The following is a 15677-nucleotide window of genomic DNA, read 5'->3' as shown; positions in this document are numbered from 1 at the left end:
ATGATAATCGAAAACAACAACCTCGTTTCCAGGTTGCCAAAACAAGCGCTTCGAAACCTACTCTGTCATGTTGGGTCCAAATAGATGTGTTGTATCTTGACTTGGGAAAATAAAGTAGGAGATTTGAATGCATGTGTAAAATCCATTCGATCCTTCTTTGTTTTCAATTGTTTTTGTTCATTGTCGCATTGGAATATTTCTTTTTTTTTTTCTCCTTATAGAAGCGTTTAGGCTTTAGGTGTGTGTGTGTTGGGGGGAATTGGGGGGGGGGGGGGGGATAGGGTGCAATCCATGCTTATTGAGGTCTTTTTTCTCAAGAAAAAGTATGTTGTCATAACAATAAGACAATTCCAACAGTAACTGTTTTATTTCGTTTTATTCAAACTGGCAGACTAGCTAGCCAACATGGTCGACGTCAATGAAGCACGCACAACAATAAGCCGCAGGTGAAAAATGAAGAAACTGACGGACATCAGGTTTATATTGCCGAAACTGATGCAATGCTCAAATAAAAACGTCTCAAAACTGCAAGCATGTATCTGAGTTTCTTCACAGATTATCATGTTTTGACATTTATTACACCCATTTTGAAATCAATGGTGATCCGGCTTCTGATTATCCCTAAGCAGTGCGATTTTTTCTTTGCTCTCCAGTCAGTCGCAGATTATTAGCCTATCGCAACAGCGTATCCAGAACAGGGTTTCCTGAAGGGGATAAATAAATATTGATATTAACAAGAAAAACCGTGTTGTTTCACAATGGGTGTAATAAAGTGGTACTTGCCTTCGTGTCGTGCAATTATGATCTGAAATTATACTTGTGCTTTCCAGTCGAACTCGCGCAGATTTTAGACCAAATTGCACTCCACTCAGTTTATTTACCATCAAATAGTAATAAAAAAGGAAAAATTTGTTTGAAAAAATTATATGGAATAACAGAACACCATTAAATATATTCACCAGACCCATGGAATTTCAACCATCTTAACCAGCACATGGCGCGGTCAATCTTCGACTACTACATCCAAGCTAGGAATGTACGAGTTCAAAAAACTCGTTCTTTCAAAGCAGCCCACCGGACGCTCACATAATCAAAGAACGATTTCTGTTCAGCTTCAACTGAACTGAAGCTCTTCTAGCGACGCCAACTAACTAAGTGACTGAGCAGTAGCCAAATACAAGGAGATTCCCAGTAAAACTCGTATACAGGCGCTCCTCTAAACACTTTGCAACCAACTTTACCAAGTGGGCAAGGCATTCAGAGACGCAACACAACCAGCACTAAATAACATATTTCAAAGGCCGATATGGCAGACGTTTTCATAATAAAACGTTTCAGATTTACAAGTTGGCAGCAAATGTTACTTCACATCTCCCAGACAAGAAATACAGCCGAATCTCCGCTAACGGACACCTCCCGTGCGCGGACACCTCTCGTAAGCGGACATTTGGTTATGTTCTCAGCTACATACAAATGCTACATTTTCAACCTCCCATAAATATAAGTGGACACCTCTCTTAAGCAGTCGACACTTGGTCATCTTCTCAGCTACAAACAAACACTACATTTTTAACCTCCCATAGGTGGACACCTCTCTTAAGCAGTCGACACTTGGTCATGTTCTCAGCTACATACAAACACTACATTTTTAACCTCCCATAAGCGGACAACTCCCTTAAACGGACACTTTTATTTTCTGGTCCCGAGAGTGTCTGCTTACGGGAGGTTCGACAGTAAACTTAAGCACACTACGTCTTAGTACTACATGTAAGACTAACTATTTTATCTCAACTGGAAATGCATGTTGTTGTCGCTATCGTGATGTGGTGCTTTTGGTTACTTCTGTCAAGCTTTGTGCTCTTTTTCAACGAGAAGAAGCGAGGTATGCAGCTATCGACTTTTCGCCAACACGAGATGAATATCTCTTTCGGTAAACATCATACCAGGCTCATAAACGGGTAAAACAACAACTCGCGCAAAAAAGGTAAGGACAATCAGTGACTATTACTTCGAGTTTGAACAGCTACTTTGAGTGTGAAAAACAAAATTGTTCACTGCCTCGCTTTGCTGACGAAAGGCCCCATTTAGGAACGTAATGTAATAGGCCTTTCCCAGCCCCTTTTCAGGTTCATCTCTTCCTAAAATGGGTATCTGTCAATCACTTGCGTTTGTTTCTATGGTTTCAATGGATCAATGACATGACAGGTGGACCGCATGGTCAAGAAGCTCTTCCTTGGCAGGTCAAGCAGAGGATTCTTTTTCTGCACGAAGAGAAATCGTCCAGAAAATTATTCCCTCGTTACTGATACTATCACCTAACGTTGCTAAAATAGAAAACGTAACAGTGGTGACTAATTTTCACTGAGAAGTTCGTGGAGAAAGAAGAAACCAACGTGCTATTCTCTTTTTGAGGTGAGTATAAAACACCCCCAAAATCGACTAGATGCAAATTCTAACTGCTTAAAAAAAAGACCTTTTAAACGACAGCCCGTCTCTCGTTATTGTACTGGATAAGCTTTAAAATAAAATCCATCCGTAACGGAAACTGCCCAAAAGGATCAACTGCTAAGGAACCCTAGCTTAACAATAAAAGAGTATTGCATTCGTCTTGACGCACTAATCTTCTTTTTTTCCAGGAAGAATCTGGAAACCAGGTCAGAACAAAACAGAGCCAAAAAAAATCTGAGAGGTCGTTTCGTTCACAGTAAGTCTTAATTTGTGTTTAATTTTAGTTGAATAAACATATTTCATTCAGAGTCAGCTTAAATTTTCCATTCATTTTGCCTCAAACTCGCATTTTACACTTGCTAGACTGGTCAATGATACAAATATGGCAGCCATTTTGCTCCTAGTTTTCAACTTACGCGGCTTCGACGGTTTCGCGATCGATGAGAAAATGTCCACTAAAATGACCAACAGATTAAAGGAAACTAAAAGGAAAGTTGTCAATCGTGCTTTTCACTAGCATTTTTGGTGTTATTGATAAGCAAAGCATTAAAGATTATGCATGAACCGAAAACGTGTAACCATCGATCGACAAGAGATCTGGAAAAAACTTGCGTGCACAGCTGTTAGTGGTTTTCACATTGGTTTGCGCCAGTGTTTAATGTGATCATGGATTGAATCCCCGAAACATTTTTTTTTGTAGTTGTTGTTACCTCTTACAACCAAGAGAAGCTGAATCCAAAGTTCATAGGCAGGCAAAGAAAGGCTTCAATGCAAATCATAACCATTATTTTTGTACGTTAGTAAAGGAAATGATTGAAAACACATGCCTAACCAGGGTCAAACATATTTACTTTCAAATTCCAAAATACAGCCCCTTTTACTAACACGTTGCTTACATGTACTTATATTAAATGTTTCACCATACACTGTCAACATCATCTTCATCACCATCACCATCACGGTCATCATGAAAGCAACATACTAAATTTAAAGAGGCCCTGTCAAAGACGTTTTGCTACATTTTCGTCAAAACCACGAAAATATTATTTTGACAATACTTTTTCCCTACCATGAAGTTATTCTTAAACGAGGAGTAAAATGTTAAGTGATTTCTACGAGGAAGGACAAACCATGATCATTTCAGTGATGTTTCTCAAATACAAACACCGGTACCATCAACTTTCAATGTTTCCATTCTAGCTATAGCCATCCACAGCCATGGTTTCTGTGGAATAGGAGGGATATTATTAAACTGTACCATTATTTTAGCATTCCCATCAATATATTTGAAGGTGACACTAAAAATCAGAGACTATGAGTTTTGTACTGCATTCTCACGTAGCACATTGATGGAAGTCATTCCAAGATACAAGTCATAGAAAAGAAAACTATCCATGGAGACAACAAAACACCCTTTGCCACAGGTATTAGTAATTGAAAGAAGTAAACAGTACATAGCCATTTCATTTGTTAACTATTGCCTTTTCTGTCTTGTACATGTACTTGATGCTTTTTTTCCCACAGACAATGATGTTAAGGGAACAACATTTCATTCCTATAAAAAGAAATCAATCACTCAACATTGAAAATTTATGGAAGTGTTGACGGTACACAGCACTGAAAAGGAATTTGGAAAGTTTTACTTGCTGAGGAGAGCAGGAAACCTGATTACATGCTGAAAAACCTCTCAGAGTATTGGAATCAAACCGGCTGGACCACATAAATTAGTGGGTGCTCTCACCACGTACTACACCATGCATATGCATGCTGCTTGCCCACTCATACCAAAATTAATTACTTTGTTCCACTTTACTGTATTGTCAAACAGAACAGCAGTAATATATATTTTACTGGACTATAAAATTATGCAAAGTTAATCCATGTAATAGTTAATTTTTATGAACATAGTTGAATAACCAAATGTTTTGTAACGTATTTGTTCATTTAAGAGGGCCAAAAGAGAATCAGAAACTGAAAAGGCCAAGAAATGGATTTTTGCAGAGAAAGATCAGCCTGGTCTACATGCCTTATTTATCAATAACACAATTGGTAAGTTTTAAGAAATTCCAAAATACATTGTATACATACATACATACTATTTTTGCTTTAAAAAATAAGATTAATGGTCTAGCTAGAGCAAAATGGAGAAGTTGGCTACATAAAACATCAAAACCCAATCAAGCATAACAGAAACAAAAAGCCCTTAACTTGCTCATGCATGAACAAACCTCGTTTCATTTAACCATCAAAACATTCAGCCTGTCATTAAGCCTATTATTTGAAAATACATCTATAATGACAAATGGAACTTAACTGTAAATGGACTTACAAGCTTTCAATTTTCAATTCACATTTAATTGTAATGATATATTTACCAGTGCTGATAGCCTACCTACCAACGTCAGTTTGAGGTTTACAAAGACATATCCCTACAGAAAGTAAATTTGACTGTTCACAAGTTATCTCAAGTCACAAACTCAGCTTATAACATAAGTTTCAATGCTTTTGTTAACTTAAAAGTTATCTCAGCATTTTAAATGGATTGAAACTTATTTTTATGTTGTATTGAGATGCTTATAACGCATCTGTCTCTATATTAAGTGTGTGTCCATGAAGCAGGTTTCGACTGTAATTACTGCAGCAGCTGTTAAAATAAGTTTATTGTTGGGTTCAAAACCATGGTGGCAAAGTAAAACTTGTTCTAGTGCTGATCAAAGCAGGAATATTATTGTGAAGAGTAAAGGCATAATTATATTTTTGAACATGCATTGACTGTACTAACTCTTTTAAGGCAGATCATTTCCTCTGTGATACATGTATATTTGTTTCCTAGCTACCATCCATGCATGTAAACTAACAGGCTTCATGCAGATGCATGCAGTATTATTGTATACAATATGAAACTTTTCAACATACAGTCCACCACAAGACCTTTGATGTTGGTTGCTGCATGACAATTTATATGAAAATTTAACATACTGTAGCATATTATTCACATAAACACAAATTTCAGTGTTTCTTCTTAAAATCAGTTTTTTCTCTATAGCAGAATTGCACTAAAAAGTTTTGTTGTTTTTAGTCTGATAAAATTCCTGCAACATTAATGTATGACTTTGTATCCTCTTTCAGCAGAATGTTTTGTATTATGTACTGTAAGTGAAATGGCAGTCACAAACTCTTTTATGGAACTGCACGAATCATATTGTGTATTTTAATTGACACCTCATTTATGACCGATTCATGAAAATGGAAATTTTCACTGATTCAGAAAAATGTCCCAGTGCAACAGATCTTTGTTGAGTTGGGTCGACACGTTCAAAGAATCAAAATTCTGAGAAAAGAGCATGCATACAAAACAAAAGTAATCAAAATGGTGGACGGCAAGGATGCCAGGAATACTCTGAAGAATTCAAAGGTGTGAAGTATCGAAGAGTTCTAAATAATCCCTGTTGATAGGGGAGTGGATTAAGTACATGTATTCATGGATCTATAACAATGGAAATCAAGATTATTATGATAGGAACAAGCTAAGAGAGATGTATATGTTGCAAAAATCCTCATACAGCTGTAGCTAATTCATTGAATGATTTTCTTGGATATGAGGACAGCACCAAAGCAATCATTGGCAAAATTTTAATTTATTTTTATTTTTGTTGGCGTCACAGGCGAGACTGTTACCACTTTTTGTGGCAAAGCTAACCGGCCTTAATTAAGAAGCAGGTGTCACACACCTTTAGCGCTCCGATACTGTCAGGCCAACAAATTGTAGCATGTAAACTACATGTAGCCTCCTCAAAATCAATTCTACAAACTTCTCACATTAAATGAAAAACTTTTGTATTTTCAGAATCCCCATAAAATAGTGTATTTGTATAAGCGCTAGCTGTGATATAAGTAGTAGCTATAGAGCTAGCTTCTTTGGCTAAATGTTTGAAAAGAAAAAAGAAGTAAAAGTCACCAATATATTATTGTATATAGACTTAACGCATTCTTTTAAAGATTTTCTTCTTGCTAGTATCAATGATATTATTGTGTTAACATCAAGTCCTGAAGTCCCAACTTTCAATTTTGGGAGCCTGAAGGGTACCTGAAGATTTTCTTGTTAGCATGCAGCAACATTGGAAATCAATTCAAGTTTAGTTAATTCATCTCAATCAAACAAAATAATGTAATAGCGTGGTATAGCAAATTGCATCTGATTGAACATTACAACCCTTAACAAATTGTCCATTATTTAACTAAAACTTTTTCAATGTGTAAAAATAAAAGTGCGTCATCAGTCATGGCTAAGCAATTGGACAGCACATGCCATTGTGTGTACTGCATAACTAATAGTATAGGACGGCAAGCGCTTTTATTTAGGCCGAATTGGAGTTCACTCAGTCCAGATAACTATATTAGACAGGTGAAAGCTAATTCCAAAAATTCTACTAATCTCAGAGTTTGTTTTATTTATCATGTAGGAAAAGGAGTCTTCACAACAAGGCCTTTCAAAAAGGGAGATTTTCTCCTTTGTTATAAGGGTGAAATCATAACTGGAAGAGAGGGTGAACGAAGAGAGCAAGCCTATCCAGATGAATCTGGAAATTTTTTATATTTTTATAGAGACAATGGAAAAACTTGTTGGTATGTGTAGTTTAAAATGAGTGCTTATAATGATTTATGGTCAATATACTATTAGGCAACAAATTTAGCTTGAAGTCTACTTTCATGATCTAAAACATTATTTTAAATGCTAAAAAAATTAGCACAATTTAAGTAAAGATACTCTCAGGAAAAAATTAAACGGTTGATCGAACTTAATATTAAAAGATCAAGCTCCACAGACTAATATTACACTCTTCTCTACTTTTTATCACTGACACGAAATACTGACAATAGTGCGAAAACATTTTGCTGATTGAGACCTGTAAATTCCAATCATAATTCATGATTAACATTATACAATTACAGTCATTTACAAATAGGGTGTCTCAAAAGCGTCCAGCAAAGACCTGAAAAACCAATGACTTAAAACCACAGACCAACTTCAAAACCCACTCTATGAAAGTCTAACTGCTGGATTACCAGGGTTGCCACTTTTCACTGACTAGGAAACAATTTTCATTCATTAAGTGAACAACAATTAAAAAACATCCATGTTTACAATTGCTTCAGCTTCTTTAATTTTGTAGGCCATCGATCAATATTATTTTTCTCTTCATTTTTGACCTCTTTATGCTTTTCACAGGATTTTTTTTGCAACAAAAAAAAATTTCCTGACTTTTCACTAACTTTGACAACTTCTAAGATTTCCCCTGACTTCTAACAAAATTCCCTGACCTTGAGAAGTTATTGTTTTTCCCTGAATGGGCAACCCTGTTGTCCCACACATCATCAGATTCCAAGAAACACTCGATCAATACAGTCTTCATTTTGTGCCAAACAACAAAACAATGACCCTGACTACAACACCCAAAGATAAAGTTAAATTAACAAGTTCTTCAACATGGGATCCTTTGTAGATCATTTAAACACTTTGTCATAAACTGAAAGACAGGAAATTTATCAAGTCTTCATTTTGTAGAAAGAGCAGGTCAAACTAAAAAAAATGGAGACTTCCTTAATTAAACTATGTTGTCTTAACTGTGCTGAAAGATACAAAGATCTATGGGTTCTTTGTTTTGAATTTGTTTTTACAAAAAACGTTAAAGCAGTTAAAAATATAAGACCCTGTCAATTTTTACGTCTTTTGGATTCAGACAATGCATCCAATTAAAGCAGGCAGTCCTTCCTCAGTACTTATAATAAACTTTGATTTAATAACAGCTTAATGCGTAGTTTAATTTGTTAAAGGTCTTTAGTTTTGGGAATTTGGTCTTCAGACTTCAGACTTTGTTTTGGACCCTTTATACATGTACATGCCCTTAGAACACAACCTTAACAAAACATTTTTTGTTCCTGATTATTAATACTGGCCTCCTTGCTTTTTTGTATGATATAAATTATTGAGATTTAATTATGTTTACTTAATAAAATCAATAACCTGATAAAATGATGTCGTACACTGTTAGTAGTAAAATGTTAAAATCTCAAGTGGGGCAATGAGCTACCGGTGAGTGTGGTTTCATTGCCAAACTTTGAACATTTTATGGCATCATTTTATTGTCTATTATTGTCTATAAGGGTACAGAGCACGGCCATAGAATACTCCTGTGGATCGACTTTATTTTCCGCTTAAAAGTGCATAGTACTTTATATCTGACAACATTTTCATGTCTGTACTCATATAGAAAATATATAGCTAGGAGCATAAATCAGTGCACCAGAATTTGCAAAATATTTATTAATAACAAATCACTATCAATTCTTTTATTTAATTAATAATTTTTTTCAACAGCGTTGATGCCACCTATTCTACTGGACTCGGTCGTCTGGTAAATGATAGCCCAAGAACAAAAGCAAATTCTGCCATAAAGAAAATTACCATAGACAATCATACATACCTCTGCCTCTTTGCAACCAGTGACATTGAACCAAACACAGAAATTCGGTACGACTATGGTGCACAGGACCTCCCCTGGAGAGGAAAGGGTAAAAATTTCACATAATTATTTATAATGAGCTGAGGCCAGTAGCAATTTTGCTTATTATGAATCAATTTCAAATACCTAATCAGAAAGAGAGTTAACACCATCCAATCAACCCTCCCTTTTTTGGGCTTTTGGAAATCTTTCCTGTAGACTGAAGCAAGTTGCTGAGAAAAATTTAGACAATGTTATGGGTGCAAAAATGTCAGTTCTAAGTTCTTATAAGCAGCCACATGCACTTGCAAGATAGAGTGAAATATTTTAAGAACATATTAAGTGAAGAAGTTTTTAAATTTATTTTAGGGTAAAGGAATTAAAAATAATTTTTGAGAGCAGTCATGACATCAACATGACATCAGTCTCCTCATCTAGCACAAAGAAAAGCTGGATTACTCTTCTTCTTCAAAAAAAATGCAATTTAATTACAGCTTATAAAATTAAAGCGTGAAAGGCCCAATAATACAGTGTATATCTTCTGTAAAATAAAATTAAAGATAAGTTTGCCCTCTTCTAAGTTAGCTCAATTTCTAAATGCCAGCCAAACAATTTCAACAACACTCTGTTACTACATGTACAATAATTATTGTACATGTAAATCTGTAACCATCTCATTAATAACAATTCAGTACAGGTACAACATCTGATTTAATTTGTTGAGGGGCAAAAATACATTCTCTTTATCAGCAAAATCCTCCCTTTCTAAATTATTTCAACACTCATGGTGTTTAAAACTAATCTGTTACAAAATCACTCATCTGTGATCTGATGTGCAAAGAATTTAGTTTTGGACAAAGATGCACCTTAAAAATTTATATGTACATGTGGCCATTAATTCATGTTGTTCATTTCTATGTAAATTCACTTTTGCATGCATGTCAAGCATGAGTACCTTGCTATGTTGAATTGAAGCACTCAGGCATTAATTTCCAAGAAAAGTCAGCTATTCAAATGCTACGTGTACAGTGTAATATCTTACGATGGCAAATCCCTATTTGCATTACTTTTATTTTCACTGACAGATGACTGCCAGCAGCCAAAAAGAGCCCTGGACCTTAATTCTGACCTAGGTACATTAACTCAGTTCGTTTGTGACTTACAATGTAACCTTAGTTAATTAATTAACCTATTCACTCTAACATGTTATTTAACTATTACTCCACGAGCATGCGTTGGATATGAGATCGATCTATGGCCAACAAGGTGCCTATAAAGGCATGTAAACTATATAATTATCTCATTAATCCAACAAGCTCAAGTGGAATTATAATAAATATTGCTTGATCTTGCTGATTTCGCTATGCAAGAACAACCAGGAGACAATTTAATGGTTGCCATTTCTGAGTGTAAAGTATTAATGAGTCAAATGAGTCAATGAGTCATGAGTTCTGAAAAAAAAAATTAGAGAAACAATAAAATTATGCGTTACGTTTACTAATTTTGTCTAGTTGTTTGTTGCTGCATGCACAAGGCAGCTAGTTTCCATTTAAATCTCGACCTGGGCTGTTTGTTAGCAGTTGCCAGGTCCTGCCGCGTAGCAGCCGATCAGAAGCGAAAAATATGGCGGCCTAAATGTTGTGACTGCTACGGAAGAAAGTCTTTAATTCCCTTTGAACACAGCGCTTAAAGTAAATTCAGTTAAACCTGTTGTGGAGTTTCTCAGCACTCAAAGACTAAAATCTGTGAACAGTCTTTCTTTGACATTCGGTGTATTGATGATTTGGCACGGTTTGAAGTAGATCAAAGGCTCCTGTGAGCCAACTCGTGAATGCAGATGACACATAGTAATTGAAATTTAGACGGCTACGGAAACTTCCTTGAAAGCTAAAAGAAATTATTATTAATATCTTTACCCGATTATGTAACGAAAAATAACCATTCTTGTACTATAAAAGTGATTGTCAAACTATTCTCTACAGATTGAATAAGATTATTCTGATGCGCCGATTAAAAAAAAAAATCTCGTATTTTTTTATTCAAAGTTCATAGAAGCACGCCATGTGCAGCTACGTCATGCAAATTCGTGTCCCCGTTAGTCCGGGGCTACTGGATTTTGCGATCGGGCAATGGGCAAGTGAAGTTTTTTTGGGAATTAAAATTACAAAATAACTGTAGGGCAAGCCAATCTCACAAAGGGAAATCTGTTCAACAAAGTATCGCATTACATTTCATGCCCGACATAAATGCGTGAAATTTTTCTTTTGGAGTTCAGTCCACGCAATCCTCAAGTAAAAATAATGAACTATGACAAGCTCTTGCTAAATAAGAACTATTTATCGACCGCGTCCTTTTGCTTTCCCATAAATTACCAGCTGAGTTGTAAATTTCCAAAATGAAACATTTTTTCCCTTTGAAACCTCTATGACAGCTGACAAGATCTTAAAGTGTTTATTTCACCAGAAATTTGCATAGTTTTGTTTACGACGTCAATGATGCGTGACATGGCACGTTCCGCTTTCGCGTGAAAACTGACAATTGAAACTAAATTTTTTTTAATTAAATTATTTCTAACTCAAATTATTTTTAATTCTTAAAAGAAACCGCACTTTAATTTGTAGAAAAAAACGAAAAAAACCTATAACTTTACTCAGATTCAACGAAAAATCTCCATTCTTATGCTAAAATGATTGTCAAATTATTCTCTACAGAATGAATGAGAGAATTCTGACGCATCGTGAAAAAAATTTTCACGTTTTTTCTTTTCACTAATTGAGTTTACGACCCCGGACTTTCTGAAAAACTGAAAAAACTTGTAACTTTGCTTAGATTGAACGAAAAATCTCCATTCTTGCACTAAATGATCGTCAAATTATTCTCTACATACTGAATAAGAATTTCCTGATGCGCCGTGAAGAATAAATGTTCGCGTGTCTTTTCCACTAAATGAATATAAAACTCATTCACTGCGCACGCCCGAAAGTTAACGACAGAACCGACCAAGCGCACACCCAGCTATCGCTATAACTCGTTCATTGCGCATGCGCGCATTCACGAGTTAAAAATGGGTCGCGAGTGTCAAGGAAAGTTCTTTTACATATGTGCTTGACATAATTTTGGGGCCCCCAGTTTTAGCTAAAGCTGTGGGCCCCAAAATTAATGTCACGCTCAAAATATGTCATTCCTTGCACACCTTTTCGCCTGTTTGCTACATGTAAATCTGCCAGCGTAGGTGTGGTTCTACATAATGTAAAATTTATTTTAGTCTCTTATGTCACTAGGTATATATACAGGTCACTTATGTTGTATTGTAAAACTCCCTGACGAAGTGTGCGTTAGTCAAACGAAACACGTAGGAGGAAATAAATCGTTTTACAACTGTAAGAGTTCGCAGACGTGCTGCTCACTAGTTTTATCTAAAAAATTCAAAAATTATGAAAAACCACTGATCCGACCTGTTGACTCATTGACTCATGACTCATTGACTCATTTGACTCATAAAACATCCGTTCTCGCCATTTCTTGGACATGGTACAAGTATAACGGCTAGTATACCATAGCTGCTAAGCCAATCAAATCCCTGCAATTGTATTATTCAATGATCCAATGCAAGTTAGAATAGAACAGGCACAGTGGTTTTAATAAGAGAGTGATCATGATCACAAGTTACTGCTTCCAAAACACATTATTTCAATGGAACAAGCTAAGATTATAGTGCTAGATCGAAAAGCACAAACTTTTCTTGCTTAGCTTGCTAAAACGTACAAGCTCCAATATTGATATACAGGAAGCAGTGTTGTTTTAACAGATCAAAACACATAGTATTAACACGCTTCAATTTTAGCCAAGCTCTTTTATATTATTATCGGAGGGTGCATGACTTAACCGGTAGTGCCGGCTTCCTTCTGGATTCATTTTGCGCTCCCTCCCTCCTGCCAGTGTTGATTGCCTAATGACAAAACTATAAATTAATTACATTTAATGCAATATGCATCCATTCATGCATTTCACTTCTAGAAGGACAAAAATGTCACAAGCACAAGCCTACAGGAGTTAGTAAAGCAGATGCTAACAAAATTAACAAGAATGTGAGTTTACTTTCAAAATACACTCTATTAGATAACTGCTTGCAATATGCATATTCTGGAAACTGAGCCTTAACTATAGGAAGGAGGAATGCAAAACACCCGTAACACTTCAAATAACCAGCTGGCAACCAAAATCCAGTAAATTAAAGTAACTGTCTCTTGTTAATATTAAAAATATAATATTATGTGATTATAAGGTTACCAGATACCTTCGCGGGTGTCCTTAACAAAAAAAAAAAAACATTTATGCACTGTCTTAAAACCAACAACCGTACTATATATCAGTATAAAGCTAATGAAATGTACTATCCTTAAAAATTATTTTGCTTTGCTTTTTTTAACCGTAAGGAGAGTGCGTCCAAAAAGACCAAAATGACTGACGCCCATTTGAGCGAATTTATTGGGTATGGAATTCGACCACAGAATTAAACCTACTGCACCATATCAATCACAAGGCATTTTAAAATCTTCCAAATCGTGTGAGGTTTTTTTCGATATTCCTGTTAGTTCCTTCGCAATTTTTCTGTCAATTTTGATGATCAAGAACTTATGTACCGATAGGTTTTACCACAAAGGCCATTGCGGGAGATCAATTTTACAAAACAGAAATAGTCAAATCCTTGTACCAAAAAATTACTTTGTAGAAAGCACACTCGGGTAAAAAGAAAGTGCCGGTGGGTTTTTTCCACTTCTAAAGGTTTACAAACATTTCATGCCCTTGCTGCGCCATATTTCAACACTGTGGATGCCGCCGATGTCGACAGCCAATAGAATGGCAGGAGACCTACTGCTGAGTCCCCTGAGATTTCTGGCAATGGTTAGCATCTCGCTGGAAAAATAGTTGAGTGTGTGACCGCAGCTCTATTACCAGTCAGAATTTCTCAGATTTCATGTGGCTAAATGTAATTTAGGCAAGGTTAATCTCGAGCTAATGCGGCCAGCGGTCTCACCCAGTTTGCACATGATCCGTGGGGGCGCCCCGTTGGAGTTCGCAGGGGCAACTACGTTCAGCTTTGCTTGCTAGCGATCGTTGCGATCACTGCTTTTGTGAGCGAATCTTTGCGGATTCATTAGCATTTTTCCGTCATGCCTCGTTCTACGCAAAATAGTCAAGCGATGCCACTCGTCGAGGTTGAATTTCTCAGATTTCCTTTCAAAATGCCGAGCAGAAAAACTTCTTTGAAGAAAACAAAACTGCAGTGGCCTCGATGGTGAGCTCTACTGATTCAAACGAACAGCTGCAGGCAGAAATGTGGTCACTGGGGTACAATTTATATACCATACATTATCCATGTATTTATATACCATACATTATCTATGTGAATAAATTGCTGTCGCAAGCTTGCAGTTCATGGGTACTGGAATTTGCTAGAATGTTCTTAAACAGTGTGAGATGTTCCAGAATGTTCTCTTTGGATGATTTTTAATTAGCTGCTCCAGAATCACTAATTTCCAGAAAGTTCCAGGATAACAGAAATAAAGCAGGATCACTGTCAAGATGAACAAGTTACTAAATATAATTATTAATTGTGTCAATAACAAAATGCTTGAATATGATTGGTTCTTAACAGCCCATATTTATGGCTTAATTTTGCTATGTAACTCCAAAACTGTCCGATTTGACCTGTCCGATTACTAGAAGCTTGTAATCGGACAGGTCAAATCAGACAGTTAAAGAACCAATGAAAATCAAGTGGCAAATGCCACTAGCCAATGGAATTTCACTACTTAGGGCTTCCACATCCAAAGTTAAAACCAGTCATTTTTTTTGCTTTGGAATCTATTTCATACGTTAATAAATATTCCCAGACTGAGATTCTTGCATTTTGTTATTGGCACAATTAATTGGTAATAGGACTTCGTGTCGTACAATTCAGGGGTAAGCAGGCTCGTAATTTCAAATTGGCCTCGCGCTACATGCTCGGCCGATTTGAAATTACGCGCCTGATTACTCCCTGAATTGTACTCCACTCAGTCATTACCATTACAAAGCAAGGACAATGTGGAATGTTCTAGAACACAGCTCAAAACCTATAAAAGCAGGATACTTTCAGCAGATTAATTTGCACTATTGTGGTTTTGGTGATCATAAGTTATGAGTTAGTTCAGTTCAATCATGAGTTCAAGAATAATTCCCAGTTCAATTCCAAGCTTATAAGAAGTTTTCATCTAGAGATTTATAGTTTAATTAACAAGTTCACTGGCATATCCATCAAGATAAAAAGTTTCAATAATTATTTTCATTGTTAAAGTTCACGTTTCCACTGTACCTGTTCAAATAAAACCCTGCAAAAACATAAAGACACAGAGAGATACATGTAGCTTAGTGGCTCATGCAGTTGACAGAACCCAAGCGTAAATAATATTGACAATAATATTAATATTGACAAATAATTATTTGACAATGTACAAAATGCAGGCTCCTATGAGTGTAGTTGAATTGAAACAGAGCTGACGCATGGCAGATAAATGTGGATTTAATTTTTATTACAAAATATGTCTGAAAATCCCAAATTGAATGACTTTGTGTAATCACCTGTACACAGTTACAATATTATGTGACAATTTGTGCTGTTTAACATTATGTAGAATGATGGAGAAGTGCAATCTGTTGTGATTACTGCAACCACACAACCAG

The 15677-nt window shown here is 35.9% G+C and overlaps 1 protein-coding gene and 1 long non-coding RNA gene across 3 annotated transcripts in view; one reads left to right on the top strand and one right to left on the bottom strand.

Moving 5' to 3' along the window:
• LOC146473858 (uncharacterized) overlaps positions 1 to 15677 on the bottom strand; it is a 32789-nt gene that overhangs the window by 12494 nt on the left and 4618 nt on the right. Inside the window, exons 2-3 of one of the 2 annotated variants that reach the window (XR_014866317.1) lie at positions 8934 to 9007; positions 2061 to 2261 (exon numbers count right to left, since the gene is read on the bottom strand). This is a non-coding gene — a long non-coding RNA (uncharacterized LOC146473858). Of the gene's footprint in view, positions 1 to 2060; positions 2262 to 8933; positions 9008 to 15677 lie in introns of those variants that run through there. The other variant, XR_014866318.1, reaches the window with a different exon arrangement.
• LOC146473859 (N-lysine methyltransferase KMT5A-B-like) lies at positions 3791 to 8921 on the top strand (the record flags this gene model as incomplete). Its single annotated transcript, XM_085117657.1, has 4 exons — positions 3791 to 3872; positions 4398 to 4497; positions 6912 to 7074; positions 8828 to 8921. Coding segments are annotated over exons 1-4 (387 nt in total), but the record flags the coding sequence as incomplete, so codon positions are not given.

Source organism: Pavona decussata, unplaced genomic scaffold (assembly GCF_977016875.1).
Source record: "Pavona decussata unplaced genomic scaffold, jaPavDecu1.1 SCAFFOLD_92, whole genome shotgun sequence".
Lineage (NCBI taxonomy): Eukaryota > Metazoa > Cnidaria > Anthozoa > Scleractinia > Agariciidae > Pavona > Pavona decussata.
The sequence above is the reverse complement of the archived record's forward strand: the minus strand, read 5'-3'. Positions and strand labels throughout refer to the sequence as shown.